Raw genomic sequence first — 25,729 nt, forward strand, 5'->3', positions numbered from 1 at the left:
AATCATCTTTGCACCTGACTGAATTCACAAATCAGTCAGGGACTTCTCATGTTCTTCCTTGGGGACCTTCTGTATGGTGACTGGAGCCAGAGACTAGGAACATAGGCCAGAATTTATGGATCCATAAAGTCCATCCTTATCATATAAGCTTCCCACAAGAACATCTCCAAAAGCTTTCTGACTCTGCTTTGTCATTTCCTCTCAGAATGTACACAGGCAAAAGTATAATGATCTCACTCATTACACAATTAACTGCAGTTGAAAATGGACATAGGCTTAAAGGTTTGGAGGTACAATTTTGGAAAAATTATATGAATAATATTTTAAAGCTATTTTCAGAAGATGAAGTACTTTTTCATGTGACTGATGTGTTTTTTGTAATTAAAATTTGATTTTATTTCACTGAAGGTAACTCACTATAATTCTCTGACTTAAAATTAGATATCTGAAAATTTATTCCCTACCTTTACTAAAAAAGCTACTTCCTGGCTAATGACATGGAATGGATATATTTAAACCACAGACACTCAATTTCCTCTTCTTATTATCTTCATGGCATATTATCATATCAAATCTTATGAAATAACAGGCTTCACTACAAAAGTATTTTTCTGCCAAGCTCTCTTCAGAGCCCCCTTAATCTCATTGTTTCTGAGGCTATAGATGAGGGGGTTCAGCATGGGGATCACCACTATGTAGAACACAGACACCACCTTGTTCTGGTCAGTTGAGTAGCTGGACTTGGGCATCACGTAAATGAATGTGATGGTCCCATAGAACAGAGTGACTGCTGTGAGGTGGGATGTGCAGGTGGAGAAGGCTTTGTGGCGCCCCTCGGTGGAGGGCATCCTGAGGATGGTGATGAGGATATAGACGTAGGATACAGCTATGACAGTCACTGTGACCACAATGATGGAGCCAGCCGTAAATGAGGGGACAACTGCAGGGATACTGATGTCAGAACAGGAGAGTTCAAGCAAAGGGGCAAAATCACAGAAAAAATGATTGATTCGATTTGGTCCACAGAACTGTAAAGAATAGAAGCAAACAGTAAAAGAGCAAGCATTGAGAAAACCACCAGTGTAAGACATTATGAGTAACTGAATACAGACTTGTGTGGACATTTTGGTGGAATAAAGCAGTGGGCTGCAGATTGCTATGAAGCGATCATATGCCATGGCAGCCAGAAGGAAACACTCAGTTGACCCGAAGAAAACAGCTGAACCGAGCTGGATGGCACATTCAGGATAGGAGATGGTATTTCTTTCCACTAGGAAGTTTGCAAGCATATTGGGTGTAACAGAAGATGAATAGCCCATGTCAACAATGGCTAAGTGGCTCAGGAAAAAATACATAGGATGATGGAGCTGAGATGAGATTCTGATAAGAAGATTTGTGCCGAGATTCCCACATATGGTCATCAGGTAGATAAAGAGGATGATCATGAAGAGGATGATTCGAAGGACTGGATCATTTGTTAAACCCAATAAAATGAACTCTGTCTCTGCAGTGTGGTTCCCATGCATCAGGGAGTACATCAGGTAATGTAGCTGCTACCAAAATGAACCTGTGATGGAATAATACATTAAAGAAGCTATAAATTTGATTATTTCATTTTCTATTAATATAATACACATATGGAAATTGATTATAGATAAAGATATTCAAGAATCAAAGCATATTTACATGAAATCATGAGCCTACTTTATTTTTAAAATTGTTTTCAAGAGAAGTTCCCAAAAACTCCTTGAAATAATGGCTTTTACCTTTTGTATTATATTTTTTCCAAAATGTGCTTAAAGTAAATTTTGAGTCAAAGAACAAATAATATATGATAGATGAAAATACCAAAAAAGATTGATGAGTATCACATAAAATAGGAAAAAAAATGTGTAGGGTTTTATAATAAAGATGAATAATTTAATTGCTAACAGTTATTACATTCTTACTAAAGTATAAGATAGGGTTAAATTTTTTATATTTATATGTTTATCATTTATCATATATAGCCTATGCTTATATTTTAGTCTATATTTATAGTGTAATTAGTGTATATACATATTTAGTGTGTGATATAGTCTGTTATTGTTTGTTGCTTAGTCACTTCATAGGTGGTTCGACTCTTTGAGGCCCCATGGACCATAGCTTGCCAGGCTCCTCTGCCCATGGGATTTCCAGGGCAAGAATACTGGAGCGTGTAGCCATTTCTTTCTCCAGAAGATCTTCCCGACCTAGGGATCGAACTCGTGTCTCTTATGTCTCCTGCAGATGGATTCTGAGCCACCTGGGAAGCCCAAAATACAGTCTATTCTTTCACAAAATATTATTAATGACTTTCATTATTTTATGAGTAAATTGAGTCTGAGAAGGCTCTGTAAGTTGCACTATGTTGTTTAAGAGGTAAAGTCAGAATATGAAGCCCAGGAGTATGCCTGACTACCCATTCCTTTCGTTGTTGCTTAGTCACTAAGTCATGTCCAACTCTTTGTGACCCCATGGATTGCAGCATGCCAGGCTTCCCTGTCCTTCACTATCTCCTGGAGTTTGCTCAACTTCTGTTCAATGAGTCGGTAATGCTATCTAACCATCTCATCCTCTGTTGCCCCCATCTCCTCCTGCCCTCAATCTTTCCCAGCATCAGGAACCTTTCCAGTGAGTCAGCTCTTCACATCAGGTGGCCAAGATACTGGAGTTTCAGCTTCAGCATCAGTTCTTCTAATGAATATTCAGAGTTGATTTCTTTTAGGATTGACTGGTTTGATCTCCTTGCTGTCCGAGGGACCCTCAAGAGTCTTCTCCAGCACCACAATTCAAATATATTACTTTTTTGGCACTCAGTCTTCTTTATGGTCCAGCTCTCACATCTGTACATGAATATTGGAAAAACCATACCTCTGACTATACAGACCTTTGTTGGTAAAGTGATGTCTTTGCTTTTTGATGTGCTGTCTAGTTTTGTCATAGCTTTTCTTTCAAGGAACAAGAGTCTTTTAATTTCCTGGCTGCAGTCACCATCTGCAGTGATTCATTTAGTAACTATGCAGTAAGTAATTACTGATCATGAAGTCCAATACACCTGACAATGAGTGGACAACAGATTATCCTTTAAGCCTTCTGGCAGTTATTTGTAAAAGAGATACCTAGTTAGTTATATATTTCATGATATCTATCACTTAAAATTTTTTGAAAAGAGAAATAGAAGTGTTCTTGACACTGTAACAGAAACAAATTTCAAATTTGAATAAAATTACTACTGTAAATTTGTTGGGTATTTTTAAACTGAAAATAATGTTTTAACAACTAGCTTGAAATATCAATATAATCACTATGCAAAAATCATGATTGATATTTAGCACATAATTTATTCAGATATATTTATTCAAACAGATCAAATCACTTCCTACTATAACAGTATGTGGACTTTTGTAGAATGAAATATTATTTTCAACATAATATGAAGATAAATAGTGTTCGAAAACTTGAGAATTATCACCCAGATAATGATCCTCATGTCCAAATTTTCTGACTTGAATGAAAGTTCCTTCATCTTACCCACGATGTGATAATCTTGAGGCTAAAGCATCAGAGATATTCACAATATCTTTCCAAATTTAAATATTAAATTTAAGTCTTTAAACATCAATAAATGCTCAAGCATCTCTGGTAATAAATATATTAGCATTATGTTGGAGTGCTGAATTTGGTGAATGTTGAAAGACCATATCACTTTCCATCTTATGGACTGATAAACAACGGATCCTTGTCGTCGACTATGTCTGTTAATTCATATAAAATTGATGGTGGAAACAGCAATTCAGCCAAAGTTGCTTGCTATTAATAATTGCTTGATTATATCTGCCCTGTTCCCCAACCAAACTTGTGATTACATTAATATTGATAACCAAGGAGTAAAATATTCTCACGGAGAAGAAAATGGCAACCCACTGTAGTATTTTTGTCTGGAGAATCCCATGGACACAGAAGCCTGGTCAGCTACAGTCCACAGGGTCGCAAAAGTCAGACATGACTATAGTAACTTAGCACGCAAGCAGAATGTCCTCAAATGATAAATGAAAATAAATATATCAGATTCATTAACAAAAGCCAAAATCTTACCTGTTAGAATAAGAGCTCATTCATTTATAACAAATCATAGTTGTGGTTATAAAGCTGTCTCTAATTTTTGCTTGCCTTTGGGGATAAATCTCTGGAGATTCTAGAGATTCAAATGAGAATTTAAAAGCATGTGGAACATCATTATGTTCTATAGCGGATATTGAACATTTCAATTCACAAACAAAGACAACTAATCTTTTAAGTGTTGTCAATTCTCAAGTGGTTAATTTATTCTTTTGCTTCTATTTAGGTAATTATACACTTTTCTATAGCCTTCTATCAGAAAGTATAACAACTTTTCCTAGAGATAATATTGGTTTCAAGTTTTCTTTGACATTTCTGATTAAAAAATACTTGATACTAAATTTGAGGTTTAAAAAAAACTTAGATTTATCCATTCAGTATGTGCTTTTTCCCAAAAAATTTTTATTTATTTATTGGCTGTGCTGGGTCTCATCAGAGGGACTGATGCTGAGCCTAAAGCTCTGGCCACCTGATGTGAAGAACTGACCCAATGGAAAAGACCCTGATGCTGGGAAAGATAGAAGGCAAGAGTAGAAGGGGATGACAGAGGATGAGATGGTTGGATGGCATCGCTGACTCAATGGACATGAGTGTGATCAAGCTCTGGGAGATGGTGAAGGACAGGGAAGCCTGGCATGCTGTGGTCCATGGGGTTGCAAAGAGTCAGACACGACTGAGTGACGGAACAACAACAATCATATGAAGACTAAGAAAGTAAAAGCCTTGAAAATCATGTAGAGAACTACAAAGTGAAAATGGATAAATTTCAGATAAGCACCTATGTGCACCTTGTCTTTGACAAACGAGGCAAGAATATACAATGGAAAAAAGATAGTTTCTTCAATAAGTGGTGCTGGGAAACCTGGACAGATACGTATGAATGAAATTAGAATTCTTCCTAACAACATATACAAAGATAAACTCAAAATGGGCTAGAGACCTAAATCTAAGACCAGAAACTGGAAAACTCTTAGAGAAAAACATAGCAAAACTCGATATGACATAAATCACAGCAAGATCCTCTATGACCCACCTCCTAGAATAATGGAGAGAAAAAAGAAAAATAAACAGGTGGAACCTAATTACTCTTAAAAGCTTTTGCACAACAAAGGAGACTATAAACAAGGTGAAATGCAGCCCTCAGAATGAGAGAAAATAATCGCAAATGAAACAACTGACAAAGGATTAATTTCCAAAATAAACAAGCAGTTCATGCAACTCAATACCAGGAAAACACACAACATAATCAAAAAGTGGGCAGAAGACCTAAACAGACATTTCTCCAAAGAAGACATACAGATGGCTAATAAACACATGAAAAGAAGCTCAACATCACTCATTATTAGAGAAATGAAAATAAAAACTACAATGAAATGTCATCTCACACCAGTAAGAGTGGCCATCATCAAGAAATCTACAAACAGTAAATGCTGCAGAGGGTGTGGAGAAAAGGGAACCCTGTTGCACTGTTGGTGAATTGATACAGCCACTATAGAAGACTGTATGGAGATTCCTGGAAAAACTAGGAATAAAACTACCATATAACCCAACAATCCCACTACTGGGCATATACTCTGAGGAAACCGCAATGGAAAAAGACACATGTACCTCAGTGTTCATTGCAGCACTATTTCCAATAGCCAAGACATGGAAGCAACCTAGATGTCCATCGACAGACAAATAGATAAATAAGTAATGGAATATTACTCAGTCTAAAAAACCAAATTTGAGTCCTGGTGAGGTGGAAGAACTGAGAGTGAAGTCAGGAAGAGAACAACAAATATTGTATATTAATACATATATATGGAATCTAGAAAAATGGTACCTATTTGCAAGGCAGAAGTAGAGACACAGACATAGAGAATAGACTCGTGGACGCGGCAGGGGAAGAAGAGGGCAGGATGAATTGACAGAGTAGCGTGGAAACCTATACAACCATACGTAAAAATAGAGAGCCAGTGGGAACTTACTATGTGACACAGGGAGCTCAAATCCAGTGTTCTGTGACAACATAGAGGGTTGGGATATGGTGGGAGGTGGGAAGGAGGTTCAAGAAGGAGGGAACATATGTATAACTATGGCTGGTTTATGTTGATGTAAACCAATACAAACTTTTATAGCAATTATCCTCCAATTAAAAGTAAATAAATGTTAAAAAGCTGATTAACAGTTACCTGGAACCAGGGGCAAAAGAAAGCAAGGACTTCACACAGACATAAGAAATCTTTAGAAGGTCATTAAAGTGTTCTAGCTTTCAAAACTAGTTATTGAAATGAATAGCATAGAATATTACTATCAGATAATTTTTTTCTATTCCAGGACAATTTCATGATCCATATAGAATAGTTCTGCATCCAAGAATATAGGTTTTATGGCCAATGAAGTAATTCTCATTCTGACCATATTTGCTTATGCTAGATCTCTGCTTTTTCTTTCTACATGTTCACTATTGATCTGTCTCTCTCTGTTCCTTTCTAGAAGCTAGTATCAGTTCAGTTCAGTCACTCAGTCGTGTCCGACTCTTTGCGACCCCATGAATCACAGCACGCCAGGCCTCCCTATCCATCACCAACTCCCGGAGTTCACTCAAACTCATGTCCATTGAGTCGGTGATGCCATCCAGCCATCTCATCCTCTGTCCCCTTCTCCTCCTGCCCACAATCCCTCCCAGCATCAGAGTCTTTTCCAGTGAGTCAACTTGTCTCATCACATGACGAGGTTAGTATAGGATGCTTAAATGATTTGAAGTTAATTGGTGCCTACTCTGCTTGAAAGGGTTATAGAATTATTCTTTCCTATCTTAATTTTTTGGCATATTTGCTTACTGCTAGGCCATAGTTTTTTCTCTTTCTGCCTTGGAGATGAAGGACAATAAATTCCATGAGGGCAGACATCTTTGATTGTTTGTTACTTGTATTTCCTTTAGGACAATGCCTGAAATATGAGGCAGTCGATATAAATTTTGAATAAAAGAATGAATGAAACAATTAATGCTCTATATTAGTATCCCCAGAAAGATCGTTAATAGTATTATAAAGAAATGTAACATGCAAATGCTTTTTCAAATTTGAGGAGTAGGGGGTGGTGGTGGTATCTGTAACTTCCTTTTCAAGCAGGAAATGACACTGTGATTCCTATTACCATTTCTGTAGCTGACTTATATTACATTTGAAAGTATAGTAGATGAGATAATAGAGATAGACTGATGATTCAGGGTCGAGAGACGCAGAGCAGCAGCATCATGCAGTCTCATCTGTCTTTGGCAGATTGTATTGCAGGCATCCATAGAAAATCAATAGTATGAACTTAGAATTCACTAATGGTCCTCTGAATAGATGCATAAGAAAAAAAAATCAGTCTCTAGTAATCAGAGCTATTTAGGGGGAAGCAGAAGCCAGAGATCAAATTGCCAACATCCGCTGGATCATGGAGAAAGCAAGAGAGTTCCAGAAGAGCATCTATTTCTGCTTCATTGACTATGCCAAAGCCTTTGACTGTGTGGATCACAGTAAACTGTGGAGAATTCTGAAAGAGATGGGAATACCAGACCACCTGACCTGCCTCTTGAGAAACCTGTATGCAGGTCAGGAAGCAACAGTCAGAACTGTACATGGAACAACAGACTGCTTCCAAATAGGAAAAGGAGTGCGTCAAGGCTGTATATTGTCACCTTGCTTATTTAACTTATATGCAGAGTACATCATGAGGAACGCTGGGCTGGAAGAAGCACAAGCTGGAATCAAGATTGCCGGGAGAAATATCAATAATCTCAGATATGCAGATGACACTACCCTTATGGCAGAAAGTGAAGAGGAACTCAAAAGCCTCTTGATGAAAGTGAAAGAGGAGAGTGAAAAGGTTGGCTTGAAGCTCAACATTCAGAAAACAAAGATCATGGCATCTGGTCCCATCACTTCATGGGAAATAGATGGAAAAACAGTGGAAACAGTGTCAGACTTTATTTTTTTTTGGCTCCAAAATCACTGCAGATGCTGATTGCAGCCATGAAATTAAAAGACGCTTGCTCCGTGGAAGGAAAGTTATGACCAACCTTGATAGTATATTAAAAAGTAGAGACATATCCAAAAGTCTACATGCAATAAATGCTGGAGAGGATGTGGAGAGAAAGGAAGCCTCTTACACTGTTGGTGGGAATGCAAACTGGTACAGCCACTATGGAGAACAGTATGGAGATTCCTCAAAAAATTGGAAATAGAACTGCCATATGATCCAGCAATCGCACTCCTGGGCATACACACCGAGGAAACCAGAATTGAAAGAGACATGTGTACTCCAATGTTCATTGCAGGACTGTTTATAATAGCCAGGACATGGAAGCAACCTAGATGTCCATCTGCAGACGAATGGATAAGAAAGCTTTGGTACATATACACAATGGAGTATTATTCAGCCATTAAAAAGAATACATTTGAATCAGTTCTAATGAGGTGGATGAAACTGGAGCCTATTATACAGAGTGAAGTAAGCCAGAAAGGAAAACACCAATACCGTATACTAACACATATATATGGAATTTAGAAAGATGCAAATGATAACCCTGTATACGAGACAGCAAAAGAGACACAGATGTATAGAACAGTCTTTGGGACTCTATGGGAGAGGGTGAGGGTGGGATGATTTGGGAGAATGGCATTGAAACACGTATGTTGTCATATTTGAAACGAATCACTAGTTCAGGGTCAATGCATGTTATAGGATGCTCGGGGCTGGCATGCGGGGATGACCCAGAGGGAGGATAAAGGGAGGAGGGAGGTGGGAGGGGGGTTCAGGAGGGGGAACTTATGTAAACCCGGGGCAAATTCATATCAATGTATGGCAAAACCAACCAATATAATATTGTAAAATGATTTGCCTCCAATAAAAAATAAATTAATTACCTAAAAAAAAAAATAAAAAGTAGAGACATTACTTTGCCAACCAAGGTCCGTCTAGTCAAGGCTATGGTTTTCCCGTGGTCATGTATGGATGTGAGAGTTGGACTGTGAAGAAAGCTGATTGCCAAAGAATTAATGCTTTTGAACTGTGGTGCTGGAGAAGAGTCTTGAGAGTTCCTTGTACTGCAAGGAGATCCAACCAGTCCATTCTAAGGGAGATCAATCCTGGGTGTTCATTGGAAGGACTGATGCTAAAGCTGAGACTGCAATATTTTGGCCACTTCATGCGACGAGTTGACTCACTGGAAAAGACTCTGATGCTGGGAAGGGTTGGGGGCGGGAGGAGCAGGGGACGACCGAGGATGAGATGGCTGGATGGCATCACCGACTCTGTGGACTTGAGTCTGAGTGAGCTCCGGGAGTTGGTGATGGACAGGGAGACCTGGGGTGCTGTGATTCATGGGGTCGCGGAGAGTCGGACACAACTGAGCGACTGAACTGAACTGAACTGAGAAGCCCCAGCACTAGAAGGTGCAAGTGCAATAAGATCTAGAGACAGAAATTCAGTCTGCATGACTGGATGACTGTCAGTGATGTCGAAGGGTTGTAACTACAATAGTTCCTCAGCGAGGAGGACCCTGAGTCAACAATCAGAAACTGGTGTTGCTACCTATAGTTTTTTTGTAATTTCAAGTGTGCTTATTTAAGTATACATAGTCCTCATTCACTTTCACACATTGGAGAAGGAAATGGTGGCCCACTCTGGTGTTCTTGCCTGGAGAATCCCAGGGAAGGGGGAGCCTGGTGGGCTTCCGTCTATGGGGTCACACAGAGTCGGACATGACTGAAGTGACTTAGCAGTAGCAGCAGCAGCAGTCCTCATTCCTGTGTATGCTTTGAGACTTGTCTTATCACAAATTCCCCAAGAGCAGGACCTTGAACTGCAATTCGTATGTGAGTGATTTGGTGAGGAGTGATCTCAGGGGAAAGCGGTAAGGAGAGAGAGAGAAGCAGGACAACCGTGAGAAGCCACGTAAACGTGGGCTCTCCTGAAGTGGAGCTTTAGTCTGAGACCACAGGGAGAAGTGGAGCGTGAATGCCATTGCAGGGTTCTCCTACTATGGGACAATAGGGTGTTTTTGTCCATTATTTTTTAATACTATATCATTAAGTTGTTGGCTATGGGATGCCTGGGAATATATACTCCCAGACATTTGCAGTCAGTTACATTCCTTTTATCAAAGAGTGGTTCTTGAAAGAATACATTAGCAGTTGGGTCTCAAGTTGATGAAATGTTCACTGGTCTGATAAGGGAGACCGAGGAAAGGCACAAATTATCTACCGAGGAAACCCCATTTATTTTCTATACAATTACCTAAACTGATACACCACATCTGCTAGCCTTGAGATTCTATGTCCATATGCATTATTTAAGTAAGGACTTCTTGGATGAGAGGATTTATGCTGAACACTTAAAAAATGGGGAAGAGTTTGGATGAGTAAAGTCAGGAGAAGGGATTTTCAGACAGATAGAATAATGTGTAGAATGAAGAAGGTGCAGATATTAATCAGAAGGTAGTGTTTTGACTGGTTTACATCAAGTGTTGAGGTTCTGAAAGCAGATGTTAGAGAAAAGACATGGTAGCATGTTAGGCAGAAGGTAGTACAGGTGGTGGATGACTCTGAAAGCCATACATTTTCATATCTTCACAGTAGCACAAAACTCAGTCGCAAGATTAATTTTAATTAATTGTTTCCCATTACTTCAGTTGTTATTCAGAATTATAAGTACTAACATCACCGAAACTTTCCTACGGTAGGTCAGGATTTAAAACCATTTTTGAGAACATTGCACTGGGTGTTAGATTCACAGAAAGACTCCTGGTATCTAAAGCAGTAGTCTCAAGACAATGGTCTCCGGTGGCCTGGGGACTCTCATTAAAATCTTTATGGTACTGAGCTCCATCCTTAAGGAATGGGGAAGAGACAACCTTTTATGTTAAGGAGACTAATGTTAGAGGGACTCATCATAGGCATTCAAACGAAAAAATTGCTTTAAAATTTATTCCTAAATTATGAGATATATGAAATCACAGGAAGTAGTGCAGAAAGCCACACCTGAGTTGTAAGACTCTAATACAGACTGTTCTTCCTCCAGCTTAACACCTCATGAATTTAAGAGACTAGTAAAATGTTATTGTAGTTGATTTTCAATATTGTGTTAATTTCTGTTATACAGCAAAATGATTCAGTTCTACATATACATACTCTTTTCCATTATGGTTTATCATAGGATATTGGATATAATTCCCTGTGCTGTACAGTAGGACCTTGTTGTTTACCTATTCTGTATATACTAGTTTGCATCTGCTAATCTGAAACCACCAATTCGTCCCTCCTCCAGATCCTTCCCCCTTGACAACTACAAGTTTGTTCTCTATATCTGTGAATGTTTCTGTTCCATAGATATATTTATTTGCATCATATTTTAGATTCCACAAGTAAGTGATATCATACTGTGTTTGTCTCTCTCTCTGACTTACTTTGCTTAGTGTGATAATCTCTAGGTTCATCCATATTGCTGCAAATGGCATTATTTCATTCTTTTTAATGGCTCAGTTATATTTCATTGTGTGTGTGTGTGTGTGTGTATATATATATATATATCTTCTTTATCCAGTCATCTGTTAGTGGACATTTAGGTTGTTTCCATGTTTTGGCTATTGTAAATAGTTCTACTATGAATATAAGAGTGCAAGTATCTTTTTATATTATAGTTTTGTCAGGGTATATGCCCAGGAGTGGGACTGGTGGATCACATGACAACTCTATTTTTAGTTTTTGAGGAACCTCCATAATATTTTCCATAGTAGCTGCACCAATTTACATCCCCACCAACACTGAAGAAAGGTTCCCTTTTCTCCACACCCTCTCTAGAATTTGTTATTTGTAGACTTTTTAATGATAGCCTTTCTGACTGGTGTGAGGTGGTACCTCATTATAGTCTTGATTTTCATTTCTTTAGTAATTAGTAATAGTGAGCATATTTTCATGTATCTATTGGTCATCTGTATTTCTTCTTTGGAGAAATGTCTATTTAGGTCTTCTACCCATTTTTAATTAGGTTTTTATTTTTTGTTATTGAAATGTATTAGCTATTTGTATATTTTGGAAATTAAGCCCTTGTTGATTTCATCATTTGCAAATATTTTCTCCCATTCCAGGGGTTGTCTTTTCATTTTGCTTATGATTCTCTTTGCTGTGCAAAAGTTTTTGAATTTAACTAGGTCCCATTTGTTTATTTTTGCTTTTATAGCTATTGTGTTGGGAGACTGACCTAAGAAAACATTGGTATGACTTATGAGACTAAAAATTGATTTTCCTTCTGTAGAATGTGGGAATTTTAGTTTTATTCCTCTATACAAAGTAATATTCTGTCTTTTAATGATCACATACCTGTAGATGTAAATAACATTTTGGGAAATATTAAAATACAAACACAGATAATCTAGGAATTAAAAATTTCCTATTCCTGGTAGAGCTGGAACCCAGAAAACAGTATTGGGGAAGCTTTGAGAACTTCAAATAGAGACTAGGATGGCAAACTCAGGGCAGAAGCCATCACAGTAAAGAGAGTAATGCTTGCAAAAAACAAAGGGCTGAAACGATGGCATAGGTATCTTGTCTCCAGTGCCTGCAAGGGTGATCAAGAAGAATTCAGAAAATGTCACCTTGACATCATCTTCCGTCGTTACTGTACTACTAGAATAGTATTTTTTTATTTTTATTTTTTTTAAAGTAAAACACAACAAAATGTTTAATGAGCAAATTCGTCTTAGCAAATATGAAACTGCCACAGAGAGGAGGAGAGGGACAGGGGCCACGGGCTGGGGGCAGGGCCAGGAGACTAGAGAGAATCAACTACTAAGAAACCAGGACACCAGGGCAAGGGCCAGAGGCCAGGAGGACGGGAGCTGCAGTCCTGAAAGGGAAGTGGCAGGATACCAGGCCGGACAACAAAATTCAAGAGTTTGGCCATAAAATATAAACACGCTATGTTTCTACAGTGGGGAAGGGTAAGAGAAAGGGGGTATCCGGAAGAAGACTGCTTCAGGGAGGGGTTGTGGGGGGTCTGCCCCGCCCTACTGTCAGCCCCTCCCCGCCCTTCCCTCTGTGTCTGTGGGGGCGTGTGTCTATGTGCGCATTTCCCCGGCCCCCGCCCCGCCCCGCCCCAAACCCTGCCCACCCCCACCCTTAATTGCTGCCATTACAGTTGCTGCCGGCTGTCATTCGGCTGTCACTCCTCTGCCCATCGTCTTCAGAGGGGGAAAACGCGAGGAGCAGGAGGGGGAGAAGCCCCCAGCCAGCTCCGCCCCTGCCCTCCCCACGGCCTCTACCAGAAGTCCCGGCGGTGGTAAGAGTCGGGGTCACAGTATTTTGTGACGACCACTCTGTTGGCGAACTTGCGACCCGTCAGGCCCTGCATGGCTTTCTGGCAGTCAAACACAGAGGTGAACTCCACGAAGATCTTCCCGCAGCCGGGCACCTTCACGCCGTCCACGGGCCGTGGGATCTCGATAGACTTGACGAGCCCGTACTTGCCGCACTCATCGCGCACGTCCTCCACGATCTCCTCGTACTCCGCGTTGTCCAGCAGCTCCTCGGGCAGCACCATGTTCATCAGGCACAGCACCTCCGTCGGGTGCCCGCCCATCTGCATGTGCGAGCTCATCAGGCCCGGCACTTGCAAGGTCACGGGGGTCTGGTTGATGGTGCTCAGGGGGCTCACCAGCGTGGCATTCTTGGCGCCCACACTTGCCCTCTGGACCAGCAGCTTCTTATCTCCCAGCTGCATCCCGCTCAGCCCCGCGATGGCCTGGTCCATGACGCTGATGTCCACGTACTCACAGAAGGCGTAGCCCTTGGAGAGCCCAGTGGCGCTGTCCTTGACCAGGTTGAAGGCCTTGAGCGGCCCAAACGATGTCACCAGCTCTTTTACCTGGTCGTCGTTCAGGTAGTTTGGTAAGCCCCCAATGAACAGCTTGTGCGCAGAGTCCGGGACCACGGTGGACACAACTCCAGGCACGTAGACAGAGGGGTTCTCTGACATGCCCGGCAGGGGCTGGTAGTCGTGAGGCCTGCGGATCTTCAGCGACTGGCCCTGGAAGACGATGCCGTCAAAGGCCATGGCCTGGGTGGTCTCGTCCACTGAGCGGAACTCTAAGAAGGCAAAGTTCTTGTCCTGGTTAATCTGCACGGCCAAGACGGGGTTGCCGGGGGCCTGCGTCAGCACCCCGAGGCGCATCTGAGCGTTGAAGAAATCCATCATGGCCTCCTCAGTGATGCCGAAAGGGATGTTGCCCACGTAGAGGCGCCTGGCCTGTCTGGTCATCTGTCTCCCAACCAGAGACACCGGCGTCGGGGTCACAGCCAGACCGTCAGGGGTCATGGTGGGGAGGAGGGCGGTGGCTGGAATCTGACCCGCAGCTTGCATGGCCTTGTACTGCATGGGGGTGATGTGCTCGAAGCCCGGCGGCGGCACGTCCCAGTATTTGCGGAACTTCTTCTTCTTCTCTTGGCGGGGGGAGCAAATCAATCCACCGCGCTCCTCTTTAGCGCCTCTGGTCAAAGGTTTGCTGAGGCGCCGCCTGTCCCGGGAGGCGCTGCGCTGGTCCCGGTTGCAGTGGTGGCGGCTCCGGCTGCGGCGCTTGCGGTCCCGGCTCCGGGAGCAGCTGTGGCTGCGCTTGCGGTGCCGGTTCTCCTTGTCGCGCTCTTGCTTATTCTCATTGAGCTGCCGCTCGAACTCGTCGAAGTCCGACATGCTGAGGCAGCCTCGTAAGACGCTCCGCAGCCTTCGCTTTGCCTTGCAGTGCGCCAGCTCTGGCCACTTCGGCTACTTCCGCCGCTAGCTTCGACTACTTCCGGCCGCCCAGAATAGTATTTTTTTAAAGATCAGACATAAGTTTGAGCAAGCTCTGGGAGTTGCTGATGGACATGGAAGCCTGGAGTGCTGCAGTCCATGGGGTCGCAAAGAGTCTGACATGACTGAGCCACTGAACTGAGACCCCACAGAACTTGACTCCACCATAGGAGCCAGTGAAAAGGAGGGACATGATCAGATAATTGTTTTTAAAAATGATCATCCAATAGCTGATGATCAAAGTAAATGGGAGGAAGGTAGAGAGATCAGATGAGAGAAGACCATGGTCTGGATTGTGTGGTGGCTGTGAAGAGGGAGAGAAGAGGATGAATTCCACTTACAGTGGAGAGAGAAGTACAGAACTTGTTGACTGATTGGCCCTATCTAAAATAGTACAGATGACACCACCAGTTAATAGCTCTCCTCTTACCCTGGTTTTATTCTTATGACTTGTCACCTGATATGTATTTATTTTCTTATAGTCTGCTAAATAATTTTCAAAAGGTTAAAAACATAACTTATAAAAATATAAAATGAACACATGGCAAAGATTTTATTCATCATCATAAACTGCTTAACCATTATCCTAAATAATGAGGGAACCAGTGAGATGGTAAGACTTGTTCAAATGAGAATTTGGGTTTCAGAGATTTGGATTATCAGCCAGAGGAATACTGAAATGAATTTGATAATAGTTGCAGAAACACTAATATCCTATTAAGCAATAAACTGTAATGTTAGAGATTATCTCTTTTACCAGAGAGAATTAAATTCCATCTCTATTGGACAAAAATTCATTTGCGTTTCTATTCATTGGAATTATTTGCATTGCTTGCAGACAAGATTTGTATTGCCGTCAGTTTTTTACAAGTTAACCTCTTGGTACAAAGTTGTAAAATTACCTAGTAATGTGAAGTCAATCAAAGGTATGCATGCATGCTAAATTGCTTCAGTCGTGTCCAGCTCCCTGCAACCCTATGGACCTGTAGCCTGCCAGGTTCCTCTGTCCGTGGGATTCTCCAGGCAAGAATATTGGAGTGGTTTGCCATGCCCTTCTCCAGGAGATCTCAAGCCACGGACTGTACCCACATCTCTTATGTCTCCTGCATTGGCAGGTGGGTTCTTTTCCACTAGCGCCACCTGGAAAGTCCCTTAATCAAAGGTATACCCCAGCACTACAATAAAATATCACCCAGTAATCTTCTTCTGGGATTTACAAGCCCATTTACAAGCTCTGGACAATTTTTCTGGATGTCTCCCATCGTTAGGATGTATATTTTTAAAAGCAAAGATTTTGTTTAGTTCATTGTTGAATTATCAGCCCCTAGTACTGTATACATGGCAAGCCACTCCAGTACTCTTGCCTGGAAAATCCCATGGATGGAGGAGCCTGGTAGGCTGCAGTCCATGGGGTCGCTAGGGGTCGGACATGACTGAGCAACTTTACTTTCACTTTTCCCTTTCACACATTGGAGAAGGAAATGGCAACCCACTCCAGTGTTCTTGCCTGGAGAATCCCAGGGACAGGGGAGCCTGGTGGGCTTCCGTCTATGGGGTCACACAGAGTCGGACACGACTGAAGTGACTCAGCAGCAGCAAAGATCAGAACTTCACATCAAAATGCATGAAAATTATCATACAAGTCAAAAGTTCTCAACCAAAATTAATGAGAAAAACTATGCAGAGTACGTGTACCCTCATATGCTGGAGATTTCCCTTTTTGGAGAGATCTGCCAAGAACTTAGAGATGTACTGTGTTTTGACACAGCTCCCCTAGAGAGTCTAATATGCCTCTTAATAGGTGATCACTGTTGTAGTTCAAGTGTGATTTGATTCTACAGTAAATTGTCTAACATGAGAATATGCTAGTCTCATCCTCTTAGACTCTATCTGCTGCCATTTTCAGATATTGGATTTTTCACCATCCTTATTTCAATTACGTAAAAAAATTTCATACAGCATTCACATTGCTAGGTGACAGGATTCTTAAAACCTATTTAGAGAGCAGCCAATTACTTTAGTATAAATACAATAAATTTTAAATAAACCAAAAATAAATTATAGAGGAATTAGTAAATGCCCTCAAATAATAACCATGAGAGGCTTTCTGGTGAAGAAGGAATTCCATTTTTTCCAACAGTGACTGAAATAACCTTACTCAAAAGCCTACATTCACTAAACTTAGGCTGCATAATGGTGGATGCAAAATTTTGAAACTGGTCTCCACCTGTCTAGTATATGAGTTAAACTTTAAAAAAGGAATCAGAAGGAGGAGCAGAAGGAGAAGAAGAAAGGTAGGAGAACTTTGTCTCAATAAAATGGAATGTGACTTTGGGAGAAATCACTAACCAAGCTAGGGAATTTAGGTAGACTTCTGTGGGAAGCATTCCAAAGTTTTTCCTTTTTTGGGTGAGGAGGGGTTAGGGTTAGTAGGAAAGTGACATTTAATGATTCATTAGAAATGGTAGACTTCTAGCTGACAAAAAAGGAAGGGCATTGCAGATGAGAGAAAATAATTTGTGGAAAGTAGAAACTAAGAAGGATGTATGATGTTTGGGAAATGGGGGAATGTTCCCAGTATATGAGAGATTGGTGTTACTGAACCAAACTTGGGTCTCCTAGTCTGCCAGCAGTAAAGCCAACCTACTGACACCAGGTGAAGAAAAGTATGGTGTTGATTGCAAAGTGCCCAACGTGGGGTCAAGCAATAAGAATGAGCAGCTCATGCTCAAAAGATCTGAACTCTCTGATAGTTTTCCAGGAAGGCTCTTTAAAGACAAGGCAAGGGAGAGGATCACAGAGTTGTGATCAGCTTGTGTACAGCCTTCTGATTGGAGGTGGTGAAGTAATAAGGTGATGTTTCATCAGCCTTCTGATTCCAACCCATCTGTTTCTATGTGTTACTTCTTAGTATGCAGTTAACTTCTTCCTTCCGGTGGGAGCTTTAGTATTTGCAAAACAACTCAATGGTGAAGCTCAGAATAATATCTGTAGCTCCTGAGGAGGAACTAAAAGTCCTTGACTTGGTCTTATGGCTAAACTGTTATTTTGTCTTGCTTGACTCTTTTGTTTCTGCATTTTCTTACTTGTCTGATTAAATTTGCTCTTTGAAACTCAAGGAAGGCCTAGGAGCCTAAAGTTTTTCTACAAACAAGAGACAAGTGGAGGAAAAGGTGGGGGTCTGTCCCTGGGGAAAACCTGCAGGGTCTGCTCAGTTTCAGTGGCAGGAAATGAGGCTACAGGCAAGACCTTGAATGCTGTTTAGGGCACTTGCAGTGAAGCAGGCCTTAGTATCAATTAGCCACGCGAATGGGTCTCCAGACACTCTCCAGACTCGGTTGTGTCTGTGTTATACACGCACACTTACTGGCTGTATCACCTTGGTAAAGCAACTCTCTAGGCCATACTTTCTTCACTACAAATATGGTCCTAATAATAGCACTTATCTCTTAGGATAACCATGAGGGTATATGAGATGGTATAAGTGAAGCATGCAATGAGGTTTAGAAGCTGTTAGAATTATCTGGTGTATAAGCAAAGGCTAGCTAAAGCATGTTGAAAATGAAAAGATGTAACTTGATTGTAAATTTGATATAGAAAAAGTGATAGGATGTGAAGGACAGGTCTGGAAGAGACAGTGGCAAAAATCCAAATACATGACAGAGGAGCATGCAGGAGACATAGTTTAGTTAGAATTCTGGAATCTAGAAAATGTGGGTGACAGGAGAGGATGAGGAATCAAGTCATTCAAGCTAGGGCTTGAAAACAGAGTAAAAGTCTAAGGGAGTAAGAGGAGAGGCTACGGAGGAGACGGGAAACACCACTTGCAAAGGCACAGCCGCATGAAGGATCACTGTGTGTTTGGAGAAAGAGAGGGCTATTGTCTGGTGTGGGTGTAGGGGGCATAAAAGCATGTGGTGGAAACAGAGCCAGGAGCAATGTCAAGGGATCTGTTTGTGATGAGCATCAAATATCCTGTTGGGGTGCTTGAATTTCCTCCCACAAGTAGTATGTAGCTATTCACTGTTTTTGACATAATCAGTGACTTAATACATCCTGTATTCAGAAATCCCACATCTGGTATAACAGTGATTTTTTATTGTATCATAAACATTTAGGATATTGTATTATGAGATTCTGGATCATATTCAGTCTTTTTTAGGAGGAAGTCCCCCTATGGAGGCGTCACTGCAACTACTAGGGGTGTGTGTGTGTGTGTGTGTGTGTTCAGCTTCCTGCTGAGCACTACTGACACAGCTCTGGCCAAAATGGAGTGCTGGCTTCCCCGGCCTCCTTGCATATGAGTAAGGTGAAGGCTCAGCTCCTGCCACTGCCCTGCTGTCTTTTCCCCAGTAGTGATCTGATGCTGACTATCCAAGTAAGGCCAGCACCTTGTTGAGCCCTGTTGTCCCTAGAGAAGTGGAGAGCTGGTTCACACTGCTTTGTAGTTGCAGCGGGGTAGAAGCTCATCTCCTCACTGGGCTCCACTTACAAGTAGGATTGGATATAGGTGAGCAGAGGACCATTAGCCCCACCTCACACTCCCTCCCTATGTATCATGCTGCCAAATGACAGGGGAGGCTCATTTCTCCCCTGTGGCCCACTGACCATGCCCTGGCAAGGGAATCAGACAGTGGTAGGATGAAGGTCAGTTCCCTTCTTGGCCCCACCGACACTGAGGGTAGGGAGGCAGGTATGATTTTTCCATCAGTGTTTATCTAGAGTGGGGCATGTATTACCAGAAGGTTTTCTGTTCTCTTAAGGCCACTCTTCTCCTTGTTCTCTGACTAAAAGGAATAGGATTTTCTTGGAGTTTTTTTCATCTGTGTCTCTTGGCAGTCTGGGGAGGCAGCACCCTCTCCAGGGTATACAGAAGCAATACAGAAACACGGGAACTCAAACTGTGTTGTTCCTCAAGTCTCAAGGTCCTAGAGTCTTCCTTCTTCTTTGTCCTTTTTAGAGTCTCCCTGTGCTTGTTTGTTGGGTTGCATCCAGAATTATTTTTAGCAATAAGAGGGATTATTTTTAGCAATAATATTTTTAGCTTCATTTTCAAGGGAACCAGAAGTCTATGCCTTCAAACATTTATCAATATTTATCCACCTTCTGGGACTTTCCTAGAAGTCCAGTGGTTAAGACTCCATGCTTCCAATGCAGGGAGCATGTGTTCAATTCCTGGGCGGGGGACTAAGGTCCCACATGCTGCATGGTGCAGCCATTTATACCTTTTTATTTTGTGCCAGAAATTTGGTCTAATACAAGTTAGCTTGACATATCCAGCTACAGAAGTTTGCACACTTACTTTGAACAGAGAGTTGGCTAGAATGAAATGTGTCGTCAAATGAGAGTCCTCTAGTGGTGAAATATTCTCAAAGAGCCCCTCATTCTGCCCCTCCAGAGAGAGTATGTGCTTTAAGAGAAATCAGATTAATAAGAGGATATTCATGACCTTGAGCTTTTGCTTAATCTTTATATGCATCAGTAACATCCTCTGTAAAATACACATTGGGGAAAAAAAGTTTGTTATTCTGAGGATTAATTGGGTTAATGCTTGTAAACCACTGGAAACAGTAACTGGAAGGTAGTAAATAGTCTCATACTGTTAGTTCCTTTGCTAATACTCTTGCCACTGCTACTATTACTAATATTTGACTTCTACATTTTCTAACTGTCCTACCATGAGGATACATAAGGGAGACATTAGTCAGCTACTATTACTAATATTTGACTTCTACATTTTCTAACTGTTCTACCATGAGGATACATAAGGGAGACATTAGTCAGCAGAGGTTGGCTACAAAAATTTCACTAAACTAGCCTGGAATTCTAGTTGCCAAAATGAGTTAAACAATTGTCAAGGCAGTGATATGATTGTGGTGAGCAAGGGGTTGTGTAAAAACCTGTCAGAGTTTTAACAGGATCAGACACAAACATTCAATCACTTGAATCAGGTTGACATTCAACAGATTAAAAGGCAACATAGTTAGTGGTTCATGCTAGAGCAAAAGCTTTATTCAACCATCTGTTCATTTTTATTTTTTCATTTGGAATGTGCATTTATGCTTGTTATGTTCCAAGAATTGTGTGGAAATTAGATGCACGGGGAAAGGAGAAAGACATTGGAATGTCTATATACAACTTCCAATATTTTGGAGAAAACATATACTTAATCTGTAGCTACAAGTGCACTGAGCTTTCTGAAGAAAATATGCAGGTTTCCATGGGGAGATAAAAGGTGTTCTTATTTGGTCTGAAGTCTCAAGAAGATTTCCAAAAAGGATGAGAAAAACACTTAGGTTGGTACCTATGGTTTAAGTGGGTGTTACCCTGATGAGGGGAAAAAATGAATTCAGGTAGAGTTACTGCATGTGAGAGGGTGGGAACTGTCAATTTCAAAATCAACAGGCAGTCCAACAGAAATTCTGGTAAGAGTTGAAGGCATAGTCTTGAAGCCAAAGGCAGACTGAAAACAGAGTCCCTCTTTTCCAAGAGAGGTCAGTTTTTCCCTCTTAAGGCTTTCAACTGATTAAACAAAGGACATCCACATAATGGAGGATAATCTACTTTACTCAAGTCTACTGATATAAATATTAACTATATGTAAAAATACCTTCATGGCAACATCCAGACTGGTGTTTGACCAGACAACTGGTCACTCAACACATAAAATTAGCTATCTCAGGAGTATTATTGTAAAATGTATAAATTGATTGCTGGAAATAGAGCTGCTGACAGTGAAAGTAAAGAGAAATAGAAAAATCTAGGACTCAGAAAATAAAGACGTGGTAGTTGAATGTAGGTGTTTGAAGGTGAAAAAAAGAAATCAATTCAGGCTCCTGAATCAATCAATATGTTGATTGAATGATGGTCCTCCTTATTGAGGTATGGGACATTGGAGGGGAGCAAGTTGGAGGTATAAGGATATAATTAGTTTAGTTTCAGATAATTTGTGCTTGAAAGTCAACAAACAAAAATATTTCTATCTGAAGATTAAACAGAAGACAGGGAAAGAGAAATAAATATAATAGTTGTCAGTATATACAGATAAATTTCACAGGTGAAACATAGTCTAGTTGACTCAAGCTTTCTTAGTAGGATGTGCATCTGACTATGAACACTCCCTAGGAATTAAAGAGTTTGCCTACTTACTCCCTAGGAATTCAGAAATCCTGCTTATCTTATACAGAGAAGTCACCTGTTTTGATCTGAAAGAAGAATTCACAGTTGGTTTGGACAGGGGCATCTCATCCTATTCTTTAATAGGTCCTCTATGAGGACCAGAGATCAAGAACAAAGGCCAGCACCAGAGATCAAGAACAAAGACCAGAATTTATGGGTCCAAAAATCCCACTGCTAGCAGATAAACTTCCTGCAAGAAGAAAAGTCTCCAGCAGTTTTACTATCTGGTTCTACTTGGTCATCTCCCCCACAGAATGTATTTAGTCATAACTATGATTATCATCGGAGAAGGCAATGGCAAGCCACTCCAGTACTCTTGCCTAGAAAATCCCATGGATGGAGGAGCCTGGTAGGCTGCAGTCCATGGGGTCGCTAAGGGTCGGACACGACTGAGCGACTTCACTTTCACTTTTCACTTTCACACATTGGAGAAGGAAATGGCAACCCACTCCAGTGTTCTTGCCTGGAGAATCCTGGGGACGGGGGAGCCTGGTGGGCTTCTGTCTATGGGGTCACACAGAGTCGGACACGACTGAAGTGATGCAGCAGCAGCATGATTATCATGCTTATTTCAGGGTAAGCTGCTGTTGAAGGTGGACACAGTCTGAAAGATTTGAAAGTACAAAACCCCCAACTTACAGCAGTCTTTTGAAAAGGTGTGAATACAATTTTGAAAGAATTTTTAGCATATCAAGTGTTTTTTACACAGATACAAATATGTTTATGATAACTTCAATTTGGTTTTATTAAAGATAACATACTATTAGCCTCTGATTAATAATTTGGTTTCAGAAAATCCACCTTCACCAAGAAGCTCCACATTGGCTAATTACATGTGGATCATTATATTTAGAGCACAGCTACTCAATTTCTTTTTATTATTATATTTATGGTATTTTATTATATCAATTCCTACAAAACAACAGACTTCACTAAGAAAATATTTTTCTGGCAAGCTCTCTCTTCAGAGCCCCCTTAATCTCATTATTCCTGAGGCTGTAGATGAGGGGGTTCAGCATGGGGATCACCACCATGTAGAACACAGACACCACCTTGTTCTGGTCAGTTGAGTAGCTGGACTTGGGCAACACGTAAATGAATGTGATGGTCTCATAGAACAGAGTGACTGCTGTGAGGTGGGACGTGCAGGTGGAGAAGGCTTTGTGGCGCCCCTCGGTGGAGGGCATCCTGAGGATGGTGATAAGGATGTAGATGTAGGATACAGTTATAACAACTGCTGTGACCACAATGATGGAGCCAGCTGTAAATGAGGTGACAACTGCAGGGATACTGATGTCAGAACAGGAGAGTTCAAGCAAAGGAGCAAAATCACAGAAAAAATGATTGACTTGATTTGGTCCACAGAAAAGTAAAAAATAGAAGGAAATAGTAAAGGAGGAAGCATCGAAAAAACCACCTATGTAAGCCACTAGGAGTAACTGGACACAGACTGGTGTGGACATTTTGGTAGAATAAAGCAGTGGGCTGCAGATTGCTATGAAGCGATCATATGCCATGGCAGCCAGAAGAATGCATTCAGTTGACCCAAAGAAAACAGCTGAACCAAGCTGGATGGCACAGCCAGGGTAGGAGATGGTATTTTTCTCCACCAGGAAGTTTGCAAGCATATTGGGTGTAACAGAAGATGAATAGCCCACGTCAGCAACGGCCAAGTGGCTCAAGAAAAAATACATAGGATGATGGAGCTGAGAAGAGATTCTGATAAGAATGATTGTGCTGAGATTCCCACATATGGTCACCAGGTAGATACAGAGGATGATTCGAAGGACTGGATCATTTGTTAAGCCCAGTAAAATGAACCCTGTCATTGCAGTGTGGTTCCCATGCCCCAGGGAATCCATGAGAAAAGTAGCTGCTACCAAAATGAACCTATGATGAAACACTGCATGAAAGAAATTGTAAATTCAGTGGTTCCATTTTCATGAATACATATAGAAGTTAATATAAGAAAATAAATTATTCAGGCTAAGCTTTGATTTTTTAACTTTAGATTCTACATTTTATACATGTGTGTGTTCTATATTTAAAAAATTGTTTTTGGCAAAAATACTAAAAAAAAAAAAACCTGCTTCAAATAATGTAAATTCTTTCCCTCTATATCATATATTGATGAAATGTACTTAAAGAGACTTTAAAGCTAAAGATTTAAAAAATTAAGACTTATGAGAAGAGCAAAAAGGAATGATCAGTATAACAAAGATTAAAATGTATAAATACATATAGGATTATGTTAAGGAGACTCAATAGTTAATATTTGCTGCTGCTGCTAAGTCATTTCAGTCGTGTCCGACTCTGTGTGACCCCATAGACAGAAACCCACCAGGCTCCCCCGTCCCTGGGATTCTCCAGGCAAGAACACCGGAGCGGGTTGCCATTTCTTCTCCAGTGTGTGAAAGTGAAAGTTAAGTCTCTCAGTCGTGTCTAACCCTTAGCGACGCCACAGACTGCAGCCTACCAGGCTGCTCCATCCATGGGATTTTCTAGGCAAGAGTACTAGAGTGGCTTGCCATTGCCTTCTCAGCTAATATTTATGAAATGCTTAATAAATGGCGGTCACAATATTAAGGGTTTTATTTATTAAAGTTCTATTTTTAGTTTCCATGAAATAATATTAAGTATTTTTATTTTTAGAAGAAGAAACTGACTTTGATAATGTTAAGAAACTTACCTAAGTTTATACAGCAAGTGGTAGAATCAAGATATGGATCTCAGGTGGTTTGAAACCGGTACATTCCTTTAGAAACTACACTCTAAATGAAATTAAACAATACTTAAGATGAAGTCATATCTCTTGGATAAGGAGGGATAACAAATTACCTTTCCACTTTCTGACAGCTAATATATAAACAAGATGCCTAATTAGTCACAACATTTACATTTTCTATCAATAAAACAAGACCTTGATTTTGAAGGGAGAAATACAATAGAAGAAATAGAGATAAATTTCAAATTAAAGTTATGGATGGAGTCTGTGTTGTGCTCAGTCACTCAGTCACGTCCAACTCTTTGCAGCCCCGTGAACTGTAGCCCACCAGGCTCCTTTGCCCGTTGAGTACTGTGAAACAAAATAATGTTAGTTTCAACATGATATACAGCTGAATACAATTACAGCCTGAAAAGAAGTTTACCCAGCTTCATTCAATGCGTGGCCAGGTTGAAAATCATCTCCAGATTTTCTGGATTCATTTTGTTGACTTTGTCCAAAGTCTCTGGTTGCCTGTCAGTTAAAGTCTACAGAGCAATAAACAAAGGAAATCTTTCCACAAGATATTTACAAACAGTAAGTCTGCAAACCATCTAAAAGATAGTGAATCTATTAGTTTAATGACCGAGTGCCAAGTGTAGATAGTGTCGAAAGACCATGTGAGCTTCTGATCTTATGGGTGGAAAATGATGAATCCTAGTACCTTGAATTATGCCTGTTTATACGCACTATATAGACTGTAGAAACTTTGGTTAATTCAGCTAATGTTACTAGCTAGCTGACTGCTGGATTACCTCTGCCCAAGCTTGTGAGTACAGATGCAACTTTAGGGTAAAATATTCGCAAACGGTAAATGAAACTCAGTACAAC

The 25,729-nt window shown here is 40.8% G+C and overlaps 2 protein-coding genes and 1 pseudogene across 2 annotated transcripts; all 3 read right to left on the minus strand.

The window, feature by feature from the left end:
* Positions 1 to 575: 575 nt before the first annotated feature.
* Positions 576 to 1,538, minus strand: LOC129553573 (olfactory receptor 5P76-like). The gene has a single exon (XM_055422389.2). It carries the CDS (start codon positions 1,536 to 1,538, stop codon positions 576 to 578), a length of 963 nt encoding a protein of 320 aa, XP_055278364.2.
* Positions 1,539 to 13,423: 11,885 nt separating this feature from the next.
* On the minus strand, positions 13,424 to 14,873 carry LOC129553820 (splicing factor U2AF 65 kDa subunit pseudogene; annotated as a pseudogene).
* Positions 14,874 to 23,066: 8,193 nt separating this feature from the next.
* LOC129553821 (olfactory receptor 5P76-like) lies at positions 23,067 to 23,996 on the minus strand. Its single transcript, XM_055422531.2, has one exon. The coding sequence runs from the start codon at positions 23,994 to 23,996 to the stop codon at positions 23,067 to 23,069; it is 930 nt and encodes a 309-aa protein (XP_055278506.2).
* Between the last annotated feature and the right edge of the window lie 1,733 nt (positions 23,997 to 25,729).

Source organism: Moschus berezovskii, chromosome 14 (assembly GCF_049115385.1).
Source record: "Moschus berezovskii isolate FMDL1 chromosome 14, NW_MosBer_1.0, whole genome shotgun sequence".
Classification (NCBI taxonomy): domain Eukaryota; kingdom Metazoa; phylum Chordata; class Mammalia; order Artiodactyla; family Moschidae; genus Moschus; species Moschus berezovskii.

Coding starts and splice junctions, on each gene's coding strand:
- LOC129553573 (XM_055422389.2), bottom strand. CDS start 1,538: ATGTACTCCCTGATGCATGGGAACCACACTGCAGAGACAGAGTTCATT.
- LOC129553821 (XM_055422531.2), bottom strand. CDS start 23,996: ATGGATTCCCTGGGGCATGGGAACCACACTGCAATGACAGGGTTCATT.